At 39.6% G+C, this 24045-nt stretch overlaps 1 protein-coding gene across 9 annotated transcripts in view; it reads left to right on the forward strand.

Annotated features, from left to right (window-relative positions):
- Positions 1 to 24045, forward strand: part of LOC105483058 (tousled like kinase 2) — a 142648-nt gene that overhangs the window by 62705 nt on the left and 55898 nt on the right. For all 9 annotated transcript variants that reach the window (XM_011743629.3, XM_071083390.1, XM_011743634.2 and 6 more), the window contains 4 exons: positions 1397 to 1564; positions 16090 to 16185; positions 17460 to 17552; positions 23836 to 23946. In XM_011743629.3, the coding sequence (XP_011741931.1) occupies positions 1397 to 1564; positions 16090 to 16185; positions 17460 to 17552; positions 23836 to 23946 (468 nt within the window). The remainder of the gene's footprint in view (positions 1 to 1396; positions 1565 to 16089; positions 16186 to 17459; positions 17553 to 23835; positions 23947 to 24045) is intronic.

Genomic DNA, 24045 nt, shown 5'->3' on the forward strand with positions numbered 1-24045 from the left:
TTTAATGAAAAGGTCTCCAGTGTTAGCACCATTAGTTATGATATTTTATGTTGATTTTTGAAAAACATACTCTTCATTGCATTAAAAGTGGATAATTCCAGTCTTTTTTTTTTTTTTTTTCTTTTTGAGATGGAGTCATGCTCTGTTACCCAGGCTTAGTGTAGTGGCACAATCTGGGCTCACTGCAACTTCCGCCTCCTGGGTTTAAGCGATTCTTCTGCCTTAGCCTCTCGAGTATCTTGGATTATAGGTGCCCACCACCACGCCTGGCTAATTTTTGTATTTTTAGTGGAGATGGGTTTCACCATGTTGGCCAGGCTGGTCTTGAACTCCTGACCTCAAGTGATCCGCCTGCCTTAGCCTCCCAAAGTGCTGGGATTATAGGCATGAGCCACAAGGCATGAGCCACCGTGCCCAGCCAATTCTAGTCTTTTAAGAGTTGCCTAACAGTGTGTTTATCCTTTTTGGTATCCAACAGGAAGAATCTTAATTTATCCCTCCCTAAAGTTAATGTAATGAATTACATTAGTAGATTTGCTAATGTCAAATCATTTTTAGGTTTCTGGAGTAAATTATGTGTAATTGTGGTGTATTATCCTTTTAGTATACTGTGGAACTTGTTTTGCTTGTATTTATTTTAGATTTTTGCATCTAAATATAGTATAGTGAGAATAGAATTGAGAGTGAAATAAGCTTCACCTATAAAGTCACGGAACAGACCAGGCACAGTGGCTCATGGCTGTAATCCCAGCACTTTGGGAGGCTGAGTCAGGTGGATCACCTGAGGTCAGGAGTTTGAGACCAGCCTGGCCAACGTGGTGAAACCCTGTCTCTACTAAAAATACAAAAAAAATTAGCCAGACGTGGTGACACCTATAATCCCAGCTACTTGGGAGGCTGAGACAGGAGAATCGCTTGAACCCAGGAGGTAGAGGTTGCAGTGAGAGCAGAGACCATGCTACTGCACTCCAGCCTGGGCAACAAGAATGAAACTCCATCTCAAAAAAAAAAAAAAAAGAAAAGAGAAGAAAAGTCACGGGGACAGTGTCTTAATTTTCATTTACCTACAGGATAGAAATAATATTTCCTGTGTAGGGTTGAGGGCATTATAAAGATGATTTGTAGAATTCTACAAAGTAACATGTAAATTCAGACTCTCATAAATATAGAACCATTAAAATATAGTGTCAAAGAATTTGAGTAAGATAGTCACATTTTTAGATAGGTTATAATACAATGATAATGTTGGTATGCTCTCCATAATTATTTTTAGAGAGGCCTTTTTAAAAAAAATCATTCATCTTATATTTGATAACTGTTTTTAACCTGTTACATGTTTGGGCAGTATCAGATTATGTTTTTCATGTTATTTGTATGTTTCTTTACTGTTTTCCAGCGACGAGTAGAACAGCCCCTCTATGGTTTAGATGGCAGTGCTGCAAAGGAGGCAACGGAGGAGCAGTCTGCTCTGCCAACCCTCATGTCAGTGATGCTAGCAAAACCTCGGCTTGACACAGAGCAGCTGGCACAAAGGGGAGCTGGCCTCTGCTTCACTTTTGTTTCAGTGAGTACAAAGCCTAAGTTAATTCAGATCCTTGCCATTGCCCTAGCGCTCCTTGATGAAGTTGGATTAATTATTTTGATAGAGAGATAAGGGCATTTCTAATACTTTTTTTAAAAATGTGATCTCCCCTTATCGTCATTCCCAAACATGTCTAATTCTACATCACTTCTAAATGTATTGTGTTTTTCCCAGTCTCCGTTGGTTCAAACTCCTGAGGGAGACTGCTTTGTCAATGCCTGAACCCACAATGGAAAGGAAGGAAAGCATCATCTTAGATTGACAGAGAAGAAAATATAGATCAAATTCCATTAGTAACCAAGATATAATTAAAAATAGAATCTCCAAGTTTCAGCCATCATCTATGTAAGTTAATACTCAAGTCAGTACAGTTTTAGTATGTAGGCAGGCATTCTCACAGCAAGGTTACTGGTCATTTGCCCTGTGTAGTATTTGGGCTATGTACACACTTGCTTTCTCACTCCTTCAGAGTATTGGTACACTTAGCTTTCTCAGGAATATTTGGCTACTTGTTTGCTCCTTTCAGCTTACTTCTTTCTCCATCTTTGAAGAACAAGAATTTGAATATTATGAAAGTTTGACCTCATTTCATAAGGCGCTATGAATGCAGTTTGAACCAAATGTTATTTTTCCTGGTTTCTGGGCCCTACCGGGTCACCTGTTTGTTGCCAAGAGTAACAAAGTCCCATCGCCCTATTCCTATTCTACTTTCAGGGACATCTTTCAGAACTGTCACCACTTATCCAAATTTTGTCCCTGTTACCGGTTCATTTTGTCCAGTTATAATCTAAGTTTCCTGTTTATTTGCCCTGTGGTATCTATAAGTCTTCAATCCACACTACACCATGTTCAAAAAGGTGCTGAAAACGGTGGGTAAGGAAAGGAAATACAAATAATAAAACAGTTAACCAGATAGGAAGCTATTGTGCATGATTTGGAACGTTCTCTTAGAGTTATGATAGCTTTACCTTAAGAAAGAGATACAACATTCCTTGAATAACATCATTTCATTCAACATCGTTTTGTGATAGTGTTAATTAGACACTGTTAGCTGATGCCACTGTCTCTGTGGAGTTTGCATGTTTTCCCTGTGTCTGCGTGAGGTTTTCTCAGGGCACTCTGGTTTCCTCCCGTATCCCAGAGATGTGCACGTTAGGTTCATCGGTGTGTCTACAGAGTCCCAGTCTGAGTGAGTGTGGGTGTGTGTGTGCAACAGAATGGCTTCCTATCCAGGTCTGGTTTCTGCTTGCACCCTGAGCTGCCTGGGATAGGCTCTGGCTATTCATCATCCACTGGAATAAACAGATAAATCATTATCTTGTTTTTATTAATCTTACTTAAATGTATATAGAGCTCACTTTTATTTCAGTGTTTAATATTAGAAGTATTTTGATCTTGGGCCGGGCGCGGTGGCTCAAGCCTGTAATCCCAGCACTTTGGGAGGCCGAGACGGGCGGATCACGAGGTCGGGAGATCGAGACCATCCTGGCTAACATGGTGAAACCCCGTCTCTACTAAAAAATACAAAAAAAAAACTATCCGGGCGAGGTGGCGGGCGCCTGTAGTCCCAGCTACTGGAGAGGCTGAGGCAGGAGAATGGCGGGAACCCGGGGGGCGGAGCTTGCAGTGAGCTGAGATCCGGCCACTGCACTCCAGCCTGGGCGGCAGAGCGAGACTCTGTCTCAAAAAAAAAAAAAAAAAGAAGTATTTTGATCTTAATCATCAAAGGAATGGGGAAACTTCTTGTGTGAAGACAGTATAGTCCTATCCCCAGGTAATGAAGGAAATATACATACTTTAAAAATGGGATAATTGACCCATATAATATTGTAAGAGGGAATGATAGCAGTATGGAATAGTTTCTTTGAGAATGCAGTACCCTATAGTATTGTTTCAGAGAATGTATGTGTCATTCACACATTTCAAAATTGTTAATGTTTATCATACACTTACTTTTGTTAAATCTTTGCTTTTTGTTTTGTTTTGTTTTGTTTTTTGAGACAGAGTCTGGCTCTGTCGCCTAGGCTGGAGTGCAGTGGCATGATCTTGGCTCACTGAAAGCTCTGCCTCCCGGGTTCACGCCGTTCTCCTGCCTCAGCCTCCTAAGTAGCTGGGACTACAGGCACCCGCCAGCACGCCCAGCTGATTTTTTGTATTTTTAGTAGAGATGGGGTTTCACCATGTTAGCCAGTATGTTCTCGATCTCCTGACCTGATGATCCATCTGCCTCAGCCTCCCAAAGTGCTGGGATTACAGGCATGAGCCACCACACCCAGCCTTTGTTAAATCTTTATCTTGGATCTTACTTTTCCAGGAATAACCTTGGATAATCAGGGAGTTATTTATCTTTTGGTCATTTTTAAGGCAATAAAACGACCTCTTTTTCACTTGAGAGGAGTTCCCTTTGTTTACTCCACAAATACTGAGTGCCCACTGTGTAGTGAGCACATAATTAAATACACAAGATTTGGTCAGCAAGAACTTGTTCCCCTTTCCATCTTCTGTAAAAAAATATGGTTATGCAGGCTTGTGGTGGATGCACGTGAAGGACCTCCTACTGCTATCAGCTGACACACTCTGCTATCAGAGGGGTAGCAGATGCTGTAGCCACATTGTTCTCACATGCAAAGAGGTGGCAGAGACAAGTAACAAAATGATCATGTATGCAGAAGGAACATGGAAACAGTATGAAAACCAGAAGTCTAAATGCTCTGGTACAGTTCTGTTTCTCTTTGCTTCTCAGCAGTACCAGCCAGCATATAAGCTTAGTAGTATAAGGAAAGAAAATAGTAAAAGGGTTAGTATTAATATACAAGTGTAAATCAGCAAAGGAAAGCAGATTCATAGAAAAGTAGGTAAAGACTGTTTTTGAAAAGAAGGCAAGTGGCTAATAACATGAAATAATGCTCAATTTTGGCCATAGAGAAGTGCAAAATAAAACAAGATAACATTTTTGACCTAGCAAATTGGCAAGGATTAATAAATTTGATAGTTCTTGGTGTAGGTGATAGTTTAGATATACATTCAGTTTTATTCTGTCTATAAATTGTTGAAGTCATGTGGACAACTTGGTAATGTATCTCAATGTTAAGTTTACATATCCTTGGGTCCAGAAATTCCATTCCCATAAAATTTACACAAAGATATTTATTGAGGTATTGTTTGTCATTGCAAAAAATCTGGAAGCTGTTTCCTTTCCAGTATTTCAGAGGATATGACCTTCGCATCAGAACTCATCTGACGTAATTCATCAGCGACTGTTGATCACTTCTTTCTTCTCTAAGTATATGGTCTTCACTTGGCTTCCATTCTTGATTTTTCCTCACATCCTCTATCCCTGAACATTAGAGTGTTCCAGGGCTCTGTCTTCAGACTCGTTTATCTGCCTTCATTTTCTTCTTAACATCCCTCTCTCTCTTTTTTTTTTTTTTTTTTGAGACAGGGTCTCACTCTGGCTGGCTGGAGGGCAGTGGTGCAATCTCAGCTCATTACAACCTCCACGTCTTGGGCTCAAGCGATTTCCCCACCTCAGCCTCCCAAGTAGCTGGGAGTACAGGTGTCTGCTACCACGCCTGGCTGATTTTTGTATTTTTACTAGAGACAGAGTTTTGCCATGTTGGCCAGGCTGGTCTCGAACTCCTACTCTCAGGTGATCCACCCGCCTTGGCCTCCCAAAGTGCTGGGATTACAGACATGAGCCACTGCGTTCAGTCTATATTCAGAATTTTACCACTTCTAATTCTCTTCACTACTGCCACTCAAGCTTAAACCATTGTCTCCCACTGAGATAACTGGACCCATTGCTTTAACCTTTGTTTTCTTTTAATCTGTTCTCGGCAAAGCAGAGTGATTGTGTTGAAACATAAGTCCAGTTATGCCACTCCCCTGTCGAAAAGTCCTTAAAATGGCCCTGCATGGTTTGTTTTCCTCTACCCTGACATGTTTTACTACTATCTCCCTTTCTCATCAGATTCCATGCACACTAGCCACCTTGTTTTCTCAAATACTCTGTCTGTCAGTGATGCTCTCACCTCGGGGCCTTTGCGTTGGCTGTTGCCTTTGCCCTAACATTCTTCACCCATATATCAGCATGCCCCGCTCTCTCAGTTCCTTCTGGTTTCTGCTTATATTTACCCTATTAGAGAGGCCTACCCTGGCCACACTATAAAATAGCAACTTCTCCCCGCCCGCCCCACCTGTTATTGAGCTCCTAGGCCCTGCATTGTTTTTTCTCCCTAGTCTTACACCAGCTGACATACTATGATAGACTTTTTTCTGACTTCCCCCCACTGGAATGTAAGCTCCATCAGGTCAAGGACTTTGCTTTGTTCACTTCTGTATCTCCAATGCCCAGAACAGGACCTGCTCTAATAGGCACTTGGTGTAATTATATGTTGCATGAGTTAGTAAAAGCATTCTTTTTTTTTTTTTTTTTTTTTGAGACGGAGTCTCGCTCTGTTGCCCAGGCTGGAGTGCAGTGGCTGGATCTCAGCTCACTGCAAGCACCACCTCCCGGGTTTACGCCATTCTCCTGCCTCAGCCTCCCGAGTAGCTGGTACTACAGGTGCCCACCACCTCGCCCAGCTAATTTTTTGTATTTTTTTTTTTTTAGTAGAGACGGGGTTTGATCCGCCCATCTCGGCCTCCCAAAGTGCTGGGATTACAGGCTTGAGCCACCGCGCCCGGCCGTAAAAGCATTCTTTATAGAGGGACTGGTTAAATGAATTGTAATACATTTGTACAGTGGAATGCTATACAGCTGACAAAAGAAGTGAGGTAGCTGTGTAAACACTAATGAAAGATATCTAAATATGTGTTGATAAAAATAGCATGTGGCAGAATATTAAGAATTTGATCTTTTAAATGTTTAAAATTATTACATAATTCTATGTTTTAGCGTAGGAAATTTGAGTTTTTATTTTTAAGAGAGAGGTCTCACTATGTTGCCCAGGCTGGGGTGCAGTGGCTATTCACAGGCGCAATCATACCATTATAGCATACTATAACCTTGGAACTCCTGGGCTCAAGCAATTCTCCTGCCTCAGTTTCCAGGGTAGCTGCAACTAGAGATTGCACCACAGTAGCTACAAGTAGAGATTGTACCGCTGCATTCCAGCCTGGTGACAAAGTGAGACTCAGTCTCAAAAAAAAAAAAAAAAAAAATTAGTATTTGGACTCACAGTCCAGTGCTCATTCTATACCAGCACACTAGCTCCCAGTATGAAGACTGTCTGCTTGTACAAAGACAGTATATATCAGACTAGAGAATAAGATACCTGAGCTGACCTCTCTCACTTGTAACCTTATGACATTACAACATACATAAAGATTCAGGAAGAAGGGAAATGTAGAGGGATTAGAAAAAGGTCATTTCCTCCTCTATTGGTGAGAATGTTGTCAGGGAAAATCATAAGCAAATAATTTCCCAAATTACAAAAATAGAACATGTACATAGCCTGCAAGAAATTGAGGAGAAGGAGAAGAGTGAAATTCTTCCCTTGGATTCCTCAGAGATAACTACTGTTAACAGTTCGTGTTTTGGATTTTCTAATGATTACCATTTTAATGTCAAATAATATGTTCCTTATTTAATCTTATTTATTTATTTGTAGAGACAGGGTCTCACTATGTTGCCTAAGCTGGTCTTGAACCATCCTCCTGCCTTGGCTTCTCAAAGTGTGGGGATTACAGGGTTGAGCCACTGTGCCTGGCCTTATTTAATGAACTTTAAGTAAGATCTATTTACTCCTCATTATGAAAGACAAATTCAACATAACTTTCACCCAGTCTTTCTTTCTTTTAGGGTTGTTTAGTTATTGTTACAGTATAAGTGTTTGATATTTAGTTTGTTATTTTAACTATAATGGAGTCTTTTCTGCTTTGTAAATTATTCCAAGACTTTAAAACAAGGAACATTTACAATATTATGATTGTTTCATTGTTGGGCATTGCAAAACCAAATGATTTTATTGGACTCACTGAAGAGAAGAGAGACATTGAATTAGTTTAGATTGAAACAGTTCTAGTCGTCAGGGTCTACTGGATCTTTTTTTCCCTTAATGGCAAGTCTGTTGTTTCCTTAAAACTCGTGTCTTTTAACATTATATAGATGTTCTTCACAACTTGATTTTTTAAAAAGGTAGTTTGCTTTTTTTATGCCAAAGTATTTTAAAATACAGTTCAGAAATCTTGACCTCCTGTCTCTAAATAAATAGGCATTTTTAAAAAACATGTTAACATTTTGCTAGATAGCCAAATTAACATTATAACATATCTATTAACATCTATAAAATAGAACTTTCCTCTCATCATCTGTGCCTGTTGCTCTATACTGACATACAGTTCTACTAGAAAGACAGGCTAAATGCTTAGTTCTTTCCTTTTAATTACTAATGAGGCTTCTAAATTTTTTTTTTAACTTTTAAAGTAGAGAGTTGTTCGATAGCTGTGCCAGATGGTAACAAACAGCTTTCTCTTCTTTGATTATCATAGCTTCATGGATTTTCATGGGTGTACATCAGTAAATAGAATCATTCTTTTTTGGTGCCAGTTGGTCACGGCCTTATCCTTTTACCAGTTGATGGATATTTAGGCTGTTTCCACTTCTTGGCTATTATGAATGATGTTACTATGAACATTCATATATAAGACTTTGTGTAGACATACGTTTTCATTTCTTTCAGATTTATGCTGAAGAGTGAAATGGCCAGGTCATATGGTAACTGTTTTTGAGGAACTGCCAGGGTCTTCCACAGCAGCTGCACCATTTTACATTCCGAGCAGCAGTACATTCCAATTTCTCCATGTCCTTGCCAGTACTTGCTATTGTCTGTCTTTTTCATTATAGCCATCCTAGTGGGTGTATTGGTATCTCATTGTGGTTTTGATTTGCATTCCCCAAAAAACTGGTGATGTTGAGCATTTTTTCATTTGCTAATTGGGCTTTTGTGCATCTTCTTTGGAGAGATCACTATTCAAATCCTTTACCTATTTTTAAATAGTGTTGCCTTTATTGTTAAGTTGTAAGCATTCTTTATATATTCTGAATATTAGATCTTTGTCAACTATATAACTGACAAATGTTTTCTATTCTGTGGGTGGTCAGTTTACTTCTTGACGATGTCCTTTGAAGCACAGAAGTTTTTAATTTTGAGAAAATTTCAATGTATTTGTTTTTTTCTTTTGTCGCTTATGCTTTTAGTGTTGTAGCCAAGGCTTCACCTAACCTAAAGTCATGAAAATTTACTCCTATATTTTCTTCTATGTGTTTTATAGTTTTAGCTCTTATATTTAGGTCTTTTTTCCATCTTGTGTTAATTTTTTTGTGTGGTATGAGGAAGGAGTTCCAACTTCATTTTTTTTGCATGTGGATATCCTATTGTCCCAGCACCATTTGTGGAAAATACTGTGCTTTTACCGTTGAATTGTCAGCACCATTTTCAAAAATCAACTGACTCACAGCAAGGGGTTTATTTCTGGGCTCTAAATCCTACTCCGTCTATATGTTTGTTATATTAGCCCGTTTTCACACTGCTACAAAGAACTACCTGAGACTGGGTAATTTATGAAGAAATGAGGTTTAATTAACTCAGAGTTCTGCAGGCTTAACAGGAAGCATGACTGGGAGGCCTCAGGAAAGTTATAATGGGAGAAGGCGAAGGAGAAGCAAGCACCTTCTTCTCAGGAAAGAAAGAGAGAAAGAGTGAAGGGGAAAGTGCTATGCACTTGTAAACCATCAGATCTTGTGAGAACTCGCTCACTATCATGTGAACAGCAAGGGGGAAATATGCCCTCGTGATCCAATCAGCTCCCACCAGACCCTTCCCCCTGACATATGAGGAGTACAATTCCACATGAAATTTGGGTGGGGACACAGAGCCAAACCATATCACCTGTCTTTATGCCAGGACCACACTGTCTGAATAACTGTAGCTTTGTAATAGGTCTTGAAATTGGGAAGTGTGAGCCTTCCTACTTTGTTGGGTTTCAAGATTGTATTGGCTGTTTGGGATCTGTTGCATTTCCCTATGATTTTTAAGATCAGCCTTTCGGTTTCTATAAATAAACCAGATAGGATTTTATAGCAATTGTGTTGAATCTGTAGATCAATTTGAGAAGTATTGCCTTTTTAACAGTATTAAGTCTTTCAATCCATTAACACAAAATATCTATTTATTTAGGACGCTTTAATTTCTTTCAACAATGTTTTGCAACTTGCAATATATAGTCCTATATTTATTTTGTTAAAATTATTCCTAAGTATTTATTCTTTTTATGCTATCGCAAATGGAATAGTTTTCTTAATTTTATTTTCAGATTGCTCATTGCTAGAGTATAGAAATACAATTGATTTTTGTATGTTGATCTATCATGATGGAGTCTTGCTCTTTCGCCCAGGCTGGAGTGCAGTGGTGCAATCTCGGCTCACTGCAACCTCTGCCTCCCGGGTTCAAGTGATTCTCCTGCCTCAGCCTCCCGAATAGCTGGGATTATAGGCACCCGCCACTACGCTCAACTAATTTTTTGTATTTTTAGTAGAGACAGGGTTTCACCATGTTGACCAGGCTGGTCTCGAACTCCTGACCTTGTGATTCACCCGCCTCAGCTTCCCAAAGTGCTGGAATTACAGGTGGGAGCCACCATGCCCGGCCTGGACTCATGATTTCTAATAATTTTTTTTGGTAAGACTTTTTATATACAAAATCATGCCATCTGCGAATATAGTATTACATCATTTCCAATCTGGATGCTTTTAATTTTCTTGCCTGATTGTCCTGACTAGAACCTTCAGTAGAATTTTGAATAGAAGTGGCTAGCTGGGACATCCTTGTCTTTCTTGTTCATGATTTTAAGGGAAAATGTGAGTTCTTTAAAAATAAGTATTTCATTAGCCAGGCGTGGTGGTGCGCACCTGTAATCCCAGTTATTCGGAAGGCTGAGGCAGGAGAATTGCTTGAACCCAGGAGACGGAGGTTGCGGTGAGCCAAGATTGTGCCACTGCACTCCAGCCTGGGTGAGATCTGTCTCAAAAAAAAAAAAGTATCATGTTTACTGTATGGTTTTCAGAGGTGGTCATTTTTTAGGTTAAGAAGAAAGTTCCTTTTTTTTTTTTTTTTTTTTTTTAAAGACGGTCTCATTTTGTCACCCAGGCTGTTGGAGTGCAGTGGCCTGATCTTGGCTCCCTACAGCCTCAACCACTTGGGCTCAAGCCATCCTCCCACTTCAGCCTCCCCAAATAGCTGGGACTACAGATGTGTGCCACCACACCTAGCTGATTTTTTGTTTGTTTGTTTGTTTGTTTTTTGAGCGAATTCTTCCTTTGTCACTGAGGCTGGAGTGCAGTGGCATGGATCTTGGCTCAGTGCATCCTCTGCCTCCCGGATTCAAGCAATTCTCCTGCCTCAGCCTTCTGAGTAGCTGGGATTACAGGCGCGCACCACTGTGCCTGGCTAATTTTTGTATCTTTAGTAGAGACAGAGTTTCACCATGTTGGCCAGGCTGGTCTTGAACTCCTGACCTCAAGTGATCCACCCGCCTTGACCTCCCAGAATGCTGGGGTTACAGGCATGAACCACCACACCATGCCCTGATGTATTTTGTAGAGACAGGGTTTGCCATGTTGGCCAGGCTGGTCTGGAACTCCTGAGCTCAAGCTATCAGCTTGCCTTGGCCTCTCAAAGTGCTAGGATTATAGGTGTGAGTGAACCAGTGCACCGGGCTGAGAAAGTTCCCTATTTTGAGTTTGTTGATTTTTTTTTTTTTAAATAATGAAAAGGGTTTTTTATTTCAGAGAAATTTTATTTTACTGTTTCTTTGATTATTTCATTTCCTCTGTTCTTTTCTCTAGAAAACCATTAGGTAGTTTCAGGGTCTCTGTGCTATTCACATTTCTTTTCTTTTGTGCTCCGTTTAACCTTTTGTTTTATCTTCTGGGAGATTTTTTTTTTTTTTTTTTTTTTTTTGAGATTGAGTCTTACCCTGTCGCCCAGACTGGAGTGCAGTGGCACAATGTTGGCTCACTGCAATCTCTGCCACCTGGGTTCAAGCGATTCTCCTGCCTTAGCCTCCCGAGTAGCTGGGACTACAGGCACATTCCACCACACCCAGCTAATTTTTAAAAATATTTTTAGTAGAGATGGGGTTTCACTATGTTGGCCAGGCTGGTCTCGAACTCCTGACCTCAGGTGATCCACCCGTCTCAGCCTCCCAAAGTGCTGGGATTGCAGGCGTGAGACACACTGCTCCCAGCCTCTTCTGGGAGATTTTCTTGACATTGTCTTTTAGGTTACTGGCTGTGTATTCAGCTGTGTCCATTTTGATATTTAACTCACCTATTAAATTTTTTAAACTTTGATAATCTTATTTTGTCAATTTGATTGTTCATGTTCTTTACTTTTTAATTTTTGTAGCTACAGTATCCTTTTGATCCTCTCTGAACCTATTTTATTTTTTTTAATCTTAAGAACCCTTTAATCCAGTTATCTAAATGCAGAGTTTCAGTTTATGAAACAAACTAAAGCAGTTTGTCATTTTATACTATAAAATATTGAAAATCAAGTGCTGAACTGATACTTTACTTTTAAAGTTGTTTATTGAATTATCTGTTAACTCTATGATTAGGCATTGTTTTTTCGTCTTGGATTTTTCCTTTTGTGCTGTTGGGGTTGTCTTGAAAATGTATTTAGCTTAACTGAATGAGGGATCAGAGTGATTAATATAGGTTGTTGGCATAGATTTTTTTTTTTTTTTTTGTAACATAGTCTCTTTGTTTTCCAGTTTTGCATTTCTAGATTTTAACATAGGACCAGGCACAGAGGATCACATTTAATGTCGAATGAATGATCAGTTACAGCATTTTTTTCTCTAACTGATCTGAGCATTGTCACATGAGGTCCTTATATTGTGTAGTACCTTTTACCTTTTGAAAACATTGTTTTCATTTTCATGAGGATTTTCTGCTTCCCAACTGAGGAATTTCCTAACTGCCTACTTCCTCAGTTAACTTTTGCATTTTTACTTATCAATGAGCTATTGATATGTGTATTTTTACAGAAAGCTTTAATTTGGAAACATCACACTGAATCACTTTCTAACACCCTCAGTTTGCTAGAAGAAAACTTAGAATCAGAAATAAGCATATTTAAACCCATATACCGTACATCAAGAAATCTGTAGAAGGGCCTTTTAGCTTCCTCTTCTATGGGATCTGGCAATACAGAGCCATTCCTGCAACTCCCAAAAGCAGATCTCTATCCAGCACAGGCAGATCCAGGTAGGCTGATGATTAATAACCAATGGAGGGGTATATTTGCTGCATAGGAATAAATGCTAACCTTAGATAGTCTATGATTCCCTGAGATCGCTGAGGATCCCTATGATTTCCCTTCTCTGTGTCTCTGATGGTATCTCATTTTGTGTATTATATTCAGAACTTGCATTATGGGTATTTAAAGTCCTTTGGAAGGTGCTTTAAGTTTTTGAGCTTTTCTTTACCCTCTAGTGTATTGAAGCAGAAATGCTTATACTGCAGCATGGTGTTAAGGAAAGTGCGCACACTGTTTTTTGTTTATGGTATTCCATGGAAGTTAAGTGCACACACTTTGAACTTCCTAACTGCCTACTTCCTCAGTTAACTTTTGCATTTTACTTATCATTGGGCCATATATATATATATATATGCCTTTTTTATTTTTATTTTGAGATGGAGTCTCACTCTATCACCCAGGCTGGAGTACAGTGGCGTGATCTCAGCTCACTGCAACCTCCACCTCCCGGGTTCAAGCTATTCTCCTGCCTCAGCCTCCCAAGTAGCTGGGACTACAGGTGCGCACCACCACACCCGGCTAATTTTTTATATTTTTAGTAGAGACGAGGTTTCATCATATTGGCCAGGCTGGTCTTGAACTCCTGACCTCGTGATCTGCCTGCATTGGCCCCGCAAAGTGACGGGATTACAGGCATGAGCCACTGCACCCGGCCCTATGTGAGCTTTAATTTAGAAATATCTCACTAAATCACTTTCTAACACCCTCAGTTTGCTGGAAGAAAACTTAGAATCAGATATAAGCATATTTAAACCAATATACCATGTATCTAGAAATCTGTAGAAGTGTCTTTTAATCATTTGATTCTTTTTTTTTTTTTTTTTTTTTGAGACAAAGTCTTGCTGTGTCACCCAGGCTGGAGTGCAGTGGCGCGATCTCAGCTCACTGCAACCTTTGCCTCCAGGGTTAAAACAGTTCTGCCTCAGCCTCCCGAGTAGCTAGAATTATAGGCGCCTGCCCCCATGCCTGGATTATTATTTTTTTTTTTTGTAGTTTTAGTAGAGACGGGGTTTCACCATGTTGGCCAGGCTGGTCTTGAACTCCTGACTTCGTGATCTGCCCACCTCGGCCTCCCAAAGTGCTGGCATTACAGGCGTGAGCCACTACACCTGGTCTAATCATTTGATTCTTATCGGCTCTTATTATAAATATAGTTCAAGCAGTCATTTGTATAGAAACACATTGTAAAAGGAGAGTATTGTAAGAGCAATCAAATGATAACTGAAGGAAAGAATGCTTGTATCCTAGTGCATTATAATACTTGAGATTCATAATGATGACCCTTAATTAGTAAGAAAAGATAGGGTTTGCTGCATTCTTGAGTAGAGAACATTTTTAGTTATTTGGAATCATATAGACCTGGCGCTCCCCTAGCGACCCCCACCGCAAGATGGAGTCTTGCTCTGTCACCCAGTCTAGAGTGCAATGGCGTGATCTCAACTCACTGCAACCTCCACCTCCTGGGCTCAAGTGATTCTCCTGCCCCAGCCTCCCAAGTAGCTGGGATTACAGGTGCCCACCACCACACCCAGCTAATTTATTTATTTATTTATTTTTAGTAGAGATGAGGTTTCACCATGTTGGCCAGGTTGATCCTCAACTTCTGACCTTAGCTGATCCACCCGCCTTGGCCTCCCAAAGTGCTGGGATTATAGGCCTGAGCCACTGCACCCAGCCTCAAATCATAAACTTTTTTTTTTTTTTTTTGAGACAGGTCTTGCTCTGTTGCCCAGGCTGGAGTGCAGTGACACAGTCTTGGCTCACTGCAAGCTCCGCCTCCCAGGTTCAAGCGATTCTCCTGCCTCAGCCTCCTGAGTAGCTGGGATTACAGCCACATGCCACTGCACCCGGCTAATTTTTTGTATTTCCAGTAGAAATGGTGTTTCACCATGTTGGCCAGGCTGGTCTTGAATTCCTGACCTCAGGTCATCCACCTGCCTCGGCCTCCCAAAGTGCTAGGATTACAGGCATGAGCCACTGTGCTCAGCCTCAAATCATAAACTTTTTTAAAAAAGGGTTTATCCCTGACCCTCTAGATTAGGTTATCTGCCTTGTTACATGCTCTTTTAGCACTTAATCCTAATTGTGATTGTGTATTTATTATATGATTGTTTGTTCAACAGTTTCTTTCAACAAATATTTGCTAAGTGTTTAGTAAATCTTCTTTTGGATTGTAAGCTTCATTAAGGCAGAGTAAGGACTGGGTCTATGGTTTCTCTTGGCCATGTGCACCTAGCACCTAGCACAGTGCTTAGACATAGACATAGGGAGTACTTAATACATAGTCATTGAATGGATACATTAAAATGGCATTAATAATGCTGCCTGATAAGGCTGCTGTGAGCCTTCAATGAAATTGTGTATAGGAAGTGCTAGTTTGCTCACAGGCTGGTGGTAACAGTCTACTGTGGTCATTGAGAGCAGTTATTGTGGACACAACCCCCAATTCTGGTTCCTCCACCTACTAGCTCTGTGAACCCACATAGGTCCTTAATATCTCTGATTTTTATATTATTTATCTGTAAAATGAAACTAATAATTACACTTACAGGACAGAGTCTTGCTCTGTCACCCAGGCTGGAGTGCAGTGGTGCGATCTTGGCTCACTGCAAGCTCCGCCTCCTGGGTTCATGCCATTCTCCTGCCTCAGCCTCCCAAGTAGCTGGGACTACAGGTGCCCGCCACCACGCCTGGCTACCACGCCTGGCTAAATCTGTATCAAAAAAAAAAAAGGTACTTTTGAGGATATAATGTAATTAACCTGAATGTTTGTGTTTAGGAGTCTATTCTGAATAGTGGTTTGCAGTCCTTTATGTGCATCCCCTGTGCACTGGATGCGTCACTCCCCTTTTCTGACTAAAGCATATGAAAATACAAGTGAAAAAGTCAAGTTATTACAGGAATAACTTTTTTTTCTAATTTTCGTATTTTAAAAATTCATTTGTAAGCATTTGATACTTTAAACCTGTTTACAGGAGCTTGGTATAAACTACCATGTCCAGCCCTTTGTCTCATATTTGAATTGTTTTACTTTCTTCTTGGCCACATGGCCCTGACTTCTCACTTTCATAAGAAGGGTTTGTATTGTGGAGATATAAATTATGGAGTTGTTTGCATTAATACAAGTGTTTGTGGAAGAAGATGCCAAACTTTCCTGTAATTGGTAATGCACCTTTATTGTAGGCTCAGCAAAACAGTCCCTCATCTACAGGATCTGGCAACACAGAGCATTCCTGCAGCTCCCAAAAACAGATCTCCATCCAGCACAGACAGACCCAGGTAGGTTGGTGATCGATAATCAAGTGAGGGGCATAACTGCTGTGTAGGAATAAGTGCCAACCTGTGTAGTCTGTGATTCTTCTCTGTCTTCTCTGACCACCTCATTATTTGTGTGTATTATATTCAGAACTTGCATTATGGGTGTTTAAAGTCCTTTGGAAGATGCTTTAACTTTTCTTTACTCTTCTGGTGTATTGTAGCAGAAATGCTTATGCTAAAGCATGGCGTTAAGGAAAGTGCACACTTTTTTTTTTTTTTTTTTTTTCCTGCAGTATTCCACAGAAGAAAAGTACCTCCACTTTGAAGGCCTCAGTTCAGATTCTGGCACTGTGGCCTAAGTTCAGATTCTGTCCTGGGCCTCAGTTTTTCTTAGTACAAAGCATCTGTGAAAATGTGGTTGGTTCTCATGATCTCAGACAGTGTATACAAAGTGTTTCTTAGTAGTGTACTTGTAGCAGGTTTTCAATAAATGTTAATTCCCTAATTTATGAAAGTAGTTAATGTATTCCTTTTCCTGCTTACTTATTTTTACCTGGCTAAACTTCTCTCAGATGTGAGATACCAACATGGCTTACTCCTTAAATTATGTTCAGAAACTCTTTAATTTAGGGAGTATTCTGAACATTTGAGGATTATATCTGCAAAGGATGGTGGCTATAGCTTCCATTTTGTAGTTTTGAGTATACTGAGTTTTCTTGAAGCCTCTTTTGATACTATATATATTACCTTCAAGACAGGATGGTTGGCAATCTAGGAGAATTTCTTAAATCTCAAGAACTATACAACTCCCTGGAGCACATTTGAATTTTATCTAAGTCACCACCAGCTCTTGTACAGTTCAGTTAGATAGTTCAGCACTCAGGTAGCTTCTTCTCTTCCCTTCTGATTGCTCTGTGTTTCCACCAGATGGCGCATTTGTTCCTTAGACATTTGGGTCAAGTCTCCTATGAGATCCTTTTCTATTCAAAGTTAGTTTCATTACTGGAGTAACATGTTTCTACATTGTTCGGTGCACAGTAGTGAGAATTCATACATTTGATTCCAGAATTAACGTGTGCTTGAAGTGTAGGTGTAGTGGGACATAGGAAACCCAGCAGAGGACTTGAAGAATGAGATGAGACAAGCGGATTTCATTTCTTGAGCCATGTGATTCTAGGCCATTTGTGTGAGCAAGTGCTTTTTTCCCACCCCTCCGAGAAAGGTAATGAGAAGAGTGTGATGACATATAACATGTTGAGACTAATCCTAAATTTGTTTTACCTTTGTCTCTGTAGTCCGACCTCACAATAGAAAAAATATCTGCACTAGAAAACAGTAAGAATTCTGACTTAGAGAAGAAGGAGGGAAGAATAGATGATTTATTAAGAGTAAGTATTAAAATGTGGTAAGAGATTTTATAGCAAGCACCATTTGTTATGTATATTTGTATTATGTACATGTCATAGTAGTAGTTACTATAGCCAAATAACAAAATGAAATAATGAACATTTGGGTATTTTTCTTTAATTGAGGGAATCCGAGTAGGAACCCGGTTCCTACATTCTAAACACTACCTTTAAACTGGAAATCTTATACTGTAGTATATTTAATGATTGAATTTATACTGGAGAAATAGATATGTGGAGTGTTATATCTCATCTAGAACCGTGGGAATAAGTATAAAGTGTTGTTTTCCCATTCCAGTGAAGCTTTTTAAATATTGTTGAATTTTATAAGTTATTTCAAAAGGACTTTTTAGCCCATTTTGCCTTTTGGCTCATACTTTTAAAAAAGTAAAAAGGGCTGGACATGGTGATTCACACCTGTAATCCCAGCACTTTGGGAGGCCGAGGCAGGTGGATCACTTGAGGTCAAGAGTTTGAGATCAGCCTGGCCAACGTGGTGGAAAGAAACCCTGTCTCTGCTAAAAAATATAAAACATTATCCTGGTATGGTGGCAAGTGGCTGTAGTCCCGGCTACTTGGGAGGCCGAGGCAGGAGAATCACTTGAGCCTGGGAGGTGGAGGTTGCAGTGATCCAAGATCGCGCCACTGCATTCCAGCCTGGGCGACAGAGTGATACTTTGTCTCAAGAAAAAAATAAGAAAAAGGACCGGGCATGGTGGCTCATACCTGCCAGTTTGGGAGGCTGAGGCAGTAGGATTGCTTGCCACCAGGGGTTTGAGACCAGCCTGCATGACACAGCAAGACCCCATTTCTACAAAAGAATACAAAATTTGCCAGGCATGGTGGTGTGCCTGTGGTCCCAGCTACTGGGAGCCTGAGGTGGGAAGATGCTTGAGCCCAGGAACTCTAGGCTGCAGTGAGCCAAGATCGTGCCGCTGCACTCCAGCCTGGACAACAGAGCAACACCCTGCCCCAAAAAAAAAAAAAAAAAAAAAAGATTATACATGCTCTTTACCAAATACAGAAAAATATGTCACTCATAATTCCATTAATTGGGATTAAACATTTGGTACATTTTTTTTTTTTCAGTAATTTTTTTGAGCTGTTTGAAGTAGAGAGAGAGAGATACGTATATATGTGTGTGTATGTATACATATGTATATACATATATATACACATATACATACATATATACATATGTAATGTATACATTACATAAATAATCTTTTTTGTAATACATTACATAATGTATTACATAAATAATATGTATATGTATACATATACATATGTAATATATACATTACATAAATAATCTTTATTATTAAACATATTTGTGCTAATGTGGTAGTTAATCTGCCTCTTTAGGGTCCTGAAACCTCCAGGGCTACCGTGACACAGCGAGGTGGGGATCCGCGGCCTTGCCTTTGTCAGTCTTTCTTATTAGGCTTCGGGTACAATTTTGTTTGAATAAAGGTATATGTTTAATAATAAAGATAAAAAAGTCATTGTGCTCATGATGATCTGACCTCCAAAATTTTTTTACTTGTATTATATTTCTGTAATTAATAAAAACGTAGGGTAAAATAGTGTAGTTTGACTCCTTTTTATATAAAACCTGGAATTCAGCACATAACTAAACTAAGTCTGGCCTTTATTAGTAAAGTCTAGTGTGTTTATATTATTATTAATTTTATATATTTATTTTGAGACAGGGTCTCACTCTGTCACCCAGGCCGGAGTGCAGTGGCACAGTCTTGCAAGCTGTGCCCTCCCCAATCCCCACCTGAAGTGATCCTCCCACCTCAGCCTCCCAGGTAGCTGGGACTATAGGCATGTGCCACTGCATTTGGCTGTTTATATTATTGTTAGTTAATTTATTTTTTGAGACAGAGTCTCACTTTTTAACCCATGCTAGAGTGTAGTGGCGTGATCTTGGCTCACTGCAACCTCTGCCTCTGTAGGTTCAAGTGATTCTCCTACCTCAGCCTCCCAAGTAGCTGGGATTACAGGCATGCACCACAATGCCTGGCTTGTTTTTGTATTTTTAATAGAGATGGGTTTTTGCCATGTTGGCCATGCTGGTCTCAAACTCCTGACCTGCAGTGATCGGTCCGCCTTGTCCTGCCAAAGTGCTGGGATTACAGGTGTGAGTCACTGCGCTCGGCTTATATTATTATTATTAAATTATCATTTTTGCTACTTTATATGATACTAAGTTCTTATGTCTAGAGTGTAGGCAGAGACAGCTTTATTACCAAATTTGTAGTCATTGTTAGACTTGTTTCTTCAACTGATTTCAAAGCTTATCAACAGTTTTTTTTTTATTTATAGTTTTTGTTTTATCTGTTGATGGTGATACATTTTTAAGTGATTATTTTTCAGCAAGGATTTGTCAGTATTAAATTTTCTGTGCCTTGCAGACCTGAGAATTCTCTCTTTTGCCCTCCCATGAAAAGACAACACTGTGTGCAGGATTTTTGTATCATAACCCTTTGTTTTGTTCATTCTGCCTCTCAAATATAGCACACACATCCTCTCTCTCTGTCTCTCCTTCAGTTTTTCAAGCATTTAGTATTTCAGAGAAGTTCATGACCAAAGCAGGAAACACCATAATTTGTTAAATATTACCCCAGGGTGTATCTATGTGTGGGTTTATATATTTTTATTTGGAAAATGCGTGATTATGTCTAACTATGCTTTTATCCCTCTTCATATTGGTTTCTTCTTGGCTCTTAGCTTGAATCTCTGATTTCTCTCCTTTATTTCTAACATGTTATGTCTCATTTTAATGTGATTGCCTCTTACTTCTGAATCTCATTAAACACTGTCTTCTGTATATTTCTGGCATTTACTGCAGCTCATGTGAATTTTGATTTTATTGTTTATATTTTTATTTTTTGAGACAGTATCTTGCTGTCGCCCAGGCTGGAGTGCAGTGGCACTGTCACGGCTCACTGCAGCCTTCATCTCCCAGGCTCAACCAGTCCTCTCACTTCAGCCTCCTGAATAGCTGGGACTACCGGCACGTGCCACTGTGCTTGGCTAATTTTTTTATTTTTTGTAGGAACAGGGTCTCACTATGTTGCCCAGGCTGGTCTTGAACTCTTGGGCTCAAGCAGTCCTCCTGCCTTGGCCTCCCAAAGTGCTGGGATAACAGACGCGAACCACTGTGCCAGGCCTATTATTTACATTTTAAATTTCCCTGCTTTTTTCCCCTCATGTAATATACTTTCTTATCCCATCCTGTATATTCTCTAGGGTTTTTGGTTCTTATTTCCTAGATATCATGTCTTTTTGCATTTTATGAAATATGACAAGAATTCTAAAATGTTCTCTTGATTTCTATGGGTGTTTTCAAGCTGATTTTCTGTATTCCTTGGGCCTAATTTTTTTGTTGTTTTTATTTACTATTGTTATTTTTATTTCCTTTTCTCCATCTTTGAATGAGAAGACCCACACGTAGTCTCAGCACTGTGTTCTGTTTTTCATCGTTCAGATATGTATACTTGCGTGGAGTTGCTCTTATTCCTGTTTTTATTCATTTGGGTGCTGGCTGAATTGCCATCGAAGATTTATAATGAAATGGTTTGTGGGTGTAAAAAGCTCTTTGCCAAATTCCAGTATCTGTCAGGGTTTTGTACAGAGAAGCTCTGCCGGACTGAGAAAGAATTGTGGGTGTGCCTTTCTCCATCATCTAACTCATACTCTGTCATTGAGATGACAGAGTATGAGAAAAACTTGAATCCTAACGTGGGTACTGCTTTAGGAGTTTTAAAAAAACATTTGCTTATGTTTTCTAAGAAGCAATATGTTTCCTTCACTCACCACTGCCCCTTCTACTCCATCGTCTTCAGACAGTTGCAGTCTTTATTTGTATGTAGAGCAGTATTAAAGGAGTAGGTAAATAAAAAAGGAAGACACAGAGGGCAGCTGCGTTGTTTTTAGGTTGATTAGAACTTGTGCTTCTAGAAGATCTAGAGAATCGACAGTGGAGGAAAGACTACATGTCTTGTATATTCTTTCAGATGTCAGTCACTGAATTTTGCCATTTTAGTAAGATGTTGGGTATGGCTGCATTGGGGGCTACTAGCCAGCTCCTTTTTTTTTTTTTTTTTTTAAAAAAAGAGGAAACTGTCTTGCTCTGTCTCCCAGGCTGGAGTGCTGTGGTGCAATCACAGCTTACTGCAGCCTCGACCTCCCAGGCTCAAGCAATCCTCGGCCTCCCGAATAGCTGGCATCAGAGGCATGTGCCACCACACATGGCTAATTTTCAAAATTTTATAGAGATAGCGTTTTGCCATGTTGCCAAGGCTGAACTCCTGGGCTCAAGCAATGCTCCTGCCTTGGCCTCCCAGAGTGCTGGGATTATAGGCATGAGCCACGCGTGCCAGCCACCAGCTGTTACTTTTTTTTTTTTTTTCTTTTTTTGAGACGGAGTCTCACTCTGTCGCCCAGGCTGGAGTGCAGTGGCCGGATCTCAGCTCACTGCAAGCTCCGCCTCCCGGGTTTACGCCATTCTCCTGCCTCAGCCTCCCGAGTAGCTGGGACTACAGGCGCCCGCCACCTCGCCCGTCTAGGTTTTTTGTGTTTTTTAGTAGAGACGGGGTTTCACCGTGTTAGCCAGGATGGTCTCGATCTCTTGACCTCGTGATCCACCCGTCTCCGTCTCCCAAAGTGCTGGGATTACAGGCTTGAGCCACCGCGCCCGGCCAGCTGTTACTTTAAACATGAACTCCTTGAAGACATTAGTGTCAGAAGCCACAAAAACTTAAAATTCTTAACATTTTAAATAACTGCCAAGAGGTTGACTGATTTCATACATTTGATTATAGATTTCAAGGGAACACTCACCTTATTAATAGACTGGGTTTTCCATAAACATTAAATGATATTTGCTTTGTAGATTTCTTAGTATGAATTTGGTAATCACACTTACCCAAATGTAGTTACACTCTGCCTTTGATAATATGGTTCTGTACAAAAACTAACAGGAAGAAATTATGCTGATAAGGAGAGGAGAAACATTTGGCGACAGAAGCTGTTTCCCATGGGTTACTTTTAAAATGAAGCTATATTATACAAAAGAAAAAATGATAAAACATTTTAATGAAGCTACAAAGTCTCAAAAATTGAGTATCGTGTAATATCTTCTGTTTGTGCTTTTATTTTAGAAACACATAATAGGGTTTTCTTTTTCATAATTTAAGTGAGTTTTTATGAGGTAATATTATTTGCTAGAAGAGCTGAGATCTTTTTTTTTTTTTTTTTTTTTTAACACAAAAGGAATAAATTCAGGACTTACAAGTCAAATTCGTCCTTGGGTTAGTGGTTCTTTCCTTCTCTGTTATTGCAGGAGACTTTAAGTTTTTAGTCCACACTGTAGGCTTCTGACCACAGCTAAATTAGCTGTATATTTACATTCTGGCATTCTTGAATCAGGACCTTGTTTGTTTGTTCTGTCTTTTGTGGGCATGGGCGTGCCTAGCTTCTCTGGTGAGGAACATTTATGCAAATTTATATTTCTTAAATAAGACTAGAAAAAGAACAAAGCAAACATAAAATTCAGTAATTTTTTTGTACGTGCTTAATCACTCTTTGTATTTTAAACATTCATTGTAGTTTAGTTTTTTTTTATTTTTTTTTTTGAGATAAGAGCCTTATTCTGTCACCTAGGCTGGAGTGCAGTGGCGCAATCTCGGCTCACTGCAACCGTCGCCTTTGGGTTCAAGTGATTCTCCCGCCTCAGCCTCCCAAGTAGCTGGAATTACAGGCTCCTGCCACCATGCCTGGCTGATTTTTAAATTTTTATTAGAGATGGGGTTTGACCATGTAGGCCAGGCTCATCTTGAACTCCTGACCTCGAGTCATCTGCCCGCCTCGGCCTCCCAAAGTGCTAGGATTGCACGCGTGAGCCATTATTCCCAGCCTTAACATTTTTTAAATTATTATTTTGCGATCGCTTAGGTGTTTGTGATTACAAGATTAGCTGTAACTGGTTATTGGCAGGAGCAAAATATGATCGGTAGAAAAACATGCTGAACTTAGTTATTCAATTTATCATTTACAAATAGATGATATATTATGAGAGAATAAAGGAATGAATTATTTACTTTTTCTAAGACATAGTTACTTCTTACCTGTTTGAACTTTAATTTTGCTTTTGATAGAACAACGTATAGAAATGATTTTTTTTTCTCTCCCTAGAAACTGCTTTTCTGTTAATCTTCTTCCTTGGAGCTAATTAAAAATTTTTTTCTTATTGAAGGCCAACTGTGATTTGAGACGGCAGATTGATGAACAGCAAAAGATGCTAGAGAAATACAAGGAACGATTAAATAGATGTGTGACAATGAGCAAGAAACTCCTTATAGAAAAGGTCAGTGAATAATGTTGGCCTAAACTCTGTGTCCTAAGATACTCAATGTGTGTCATTGTGTGTCTTTTTATTCTTTACTTGAGATGAAAATATTTAAAA

Source organism: Macaca nemestrina, chromosome 17 (assembly GCF_043159975.1).
Source record: "Macaca nemestrina isolate mMacNem1 chromosome 17, mMacNem.hap1, whole genome shotgun sequence".
Lineage (NCBI taxonomy): Eukaryota > Metazoa > Chordata > Mammalia > Primates > Cercopithecidae > Macaca > Macaca nemestrina.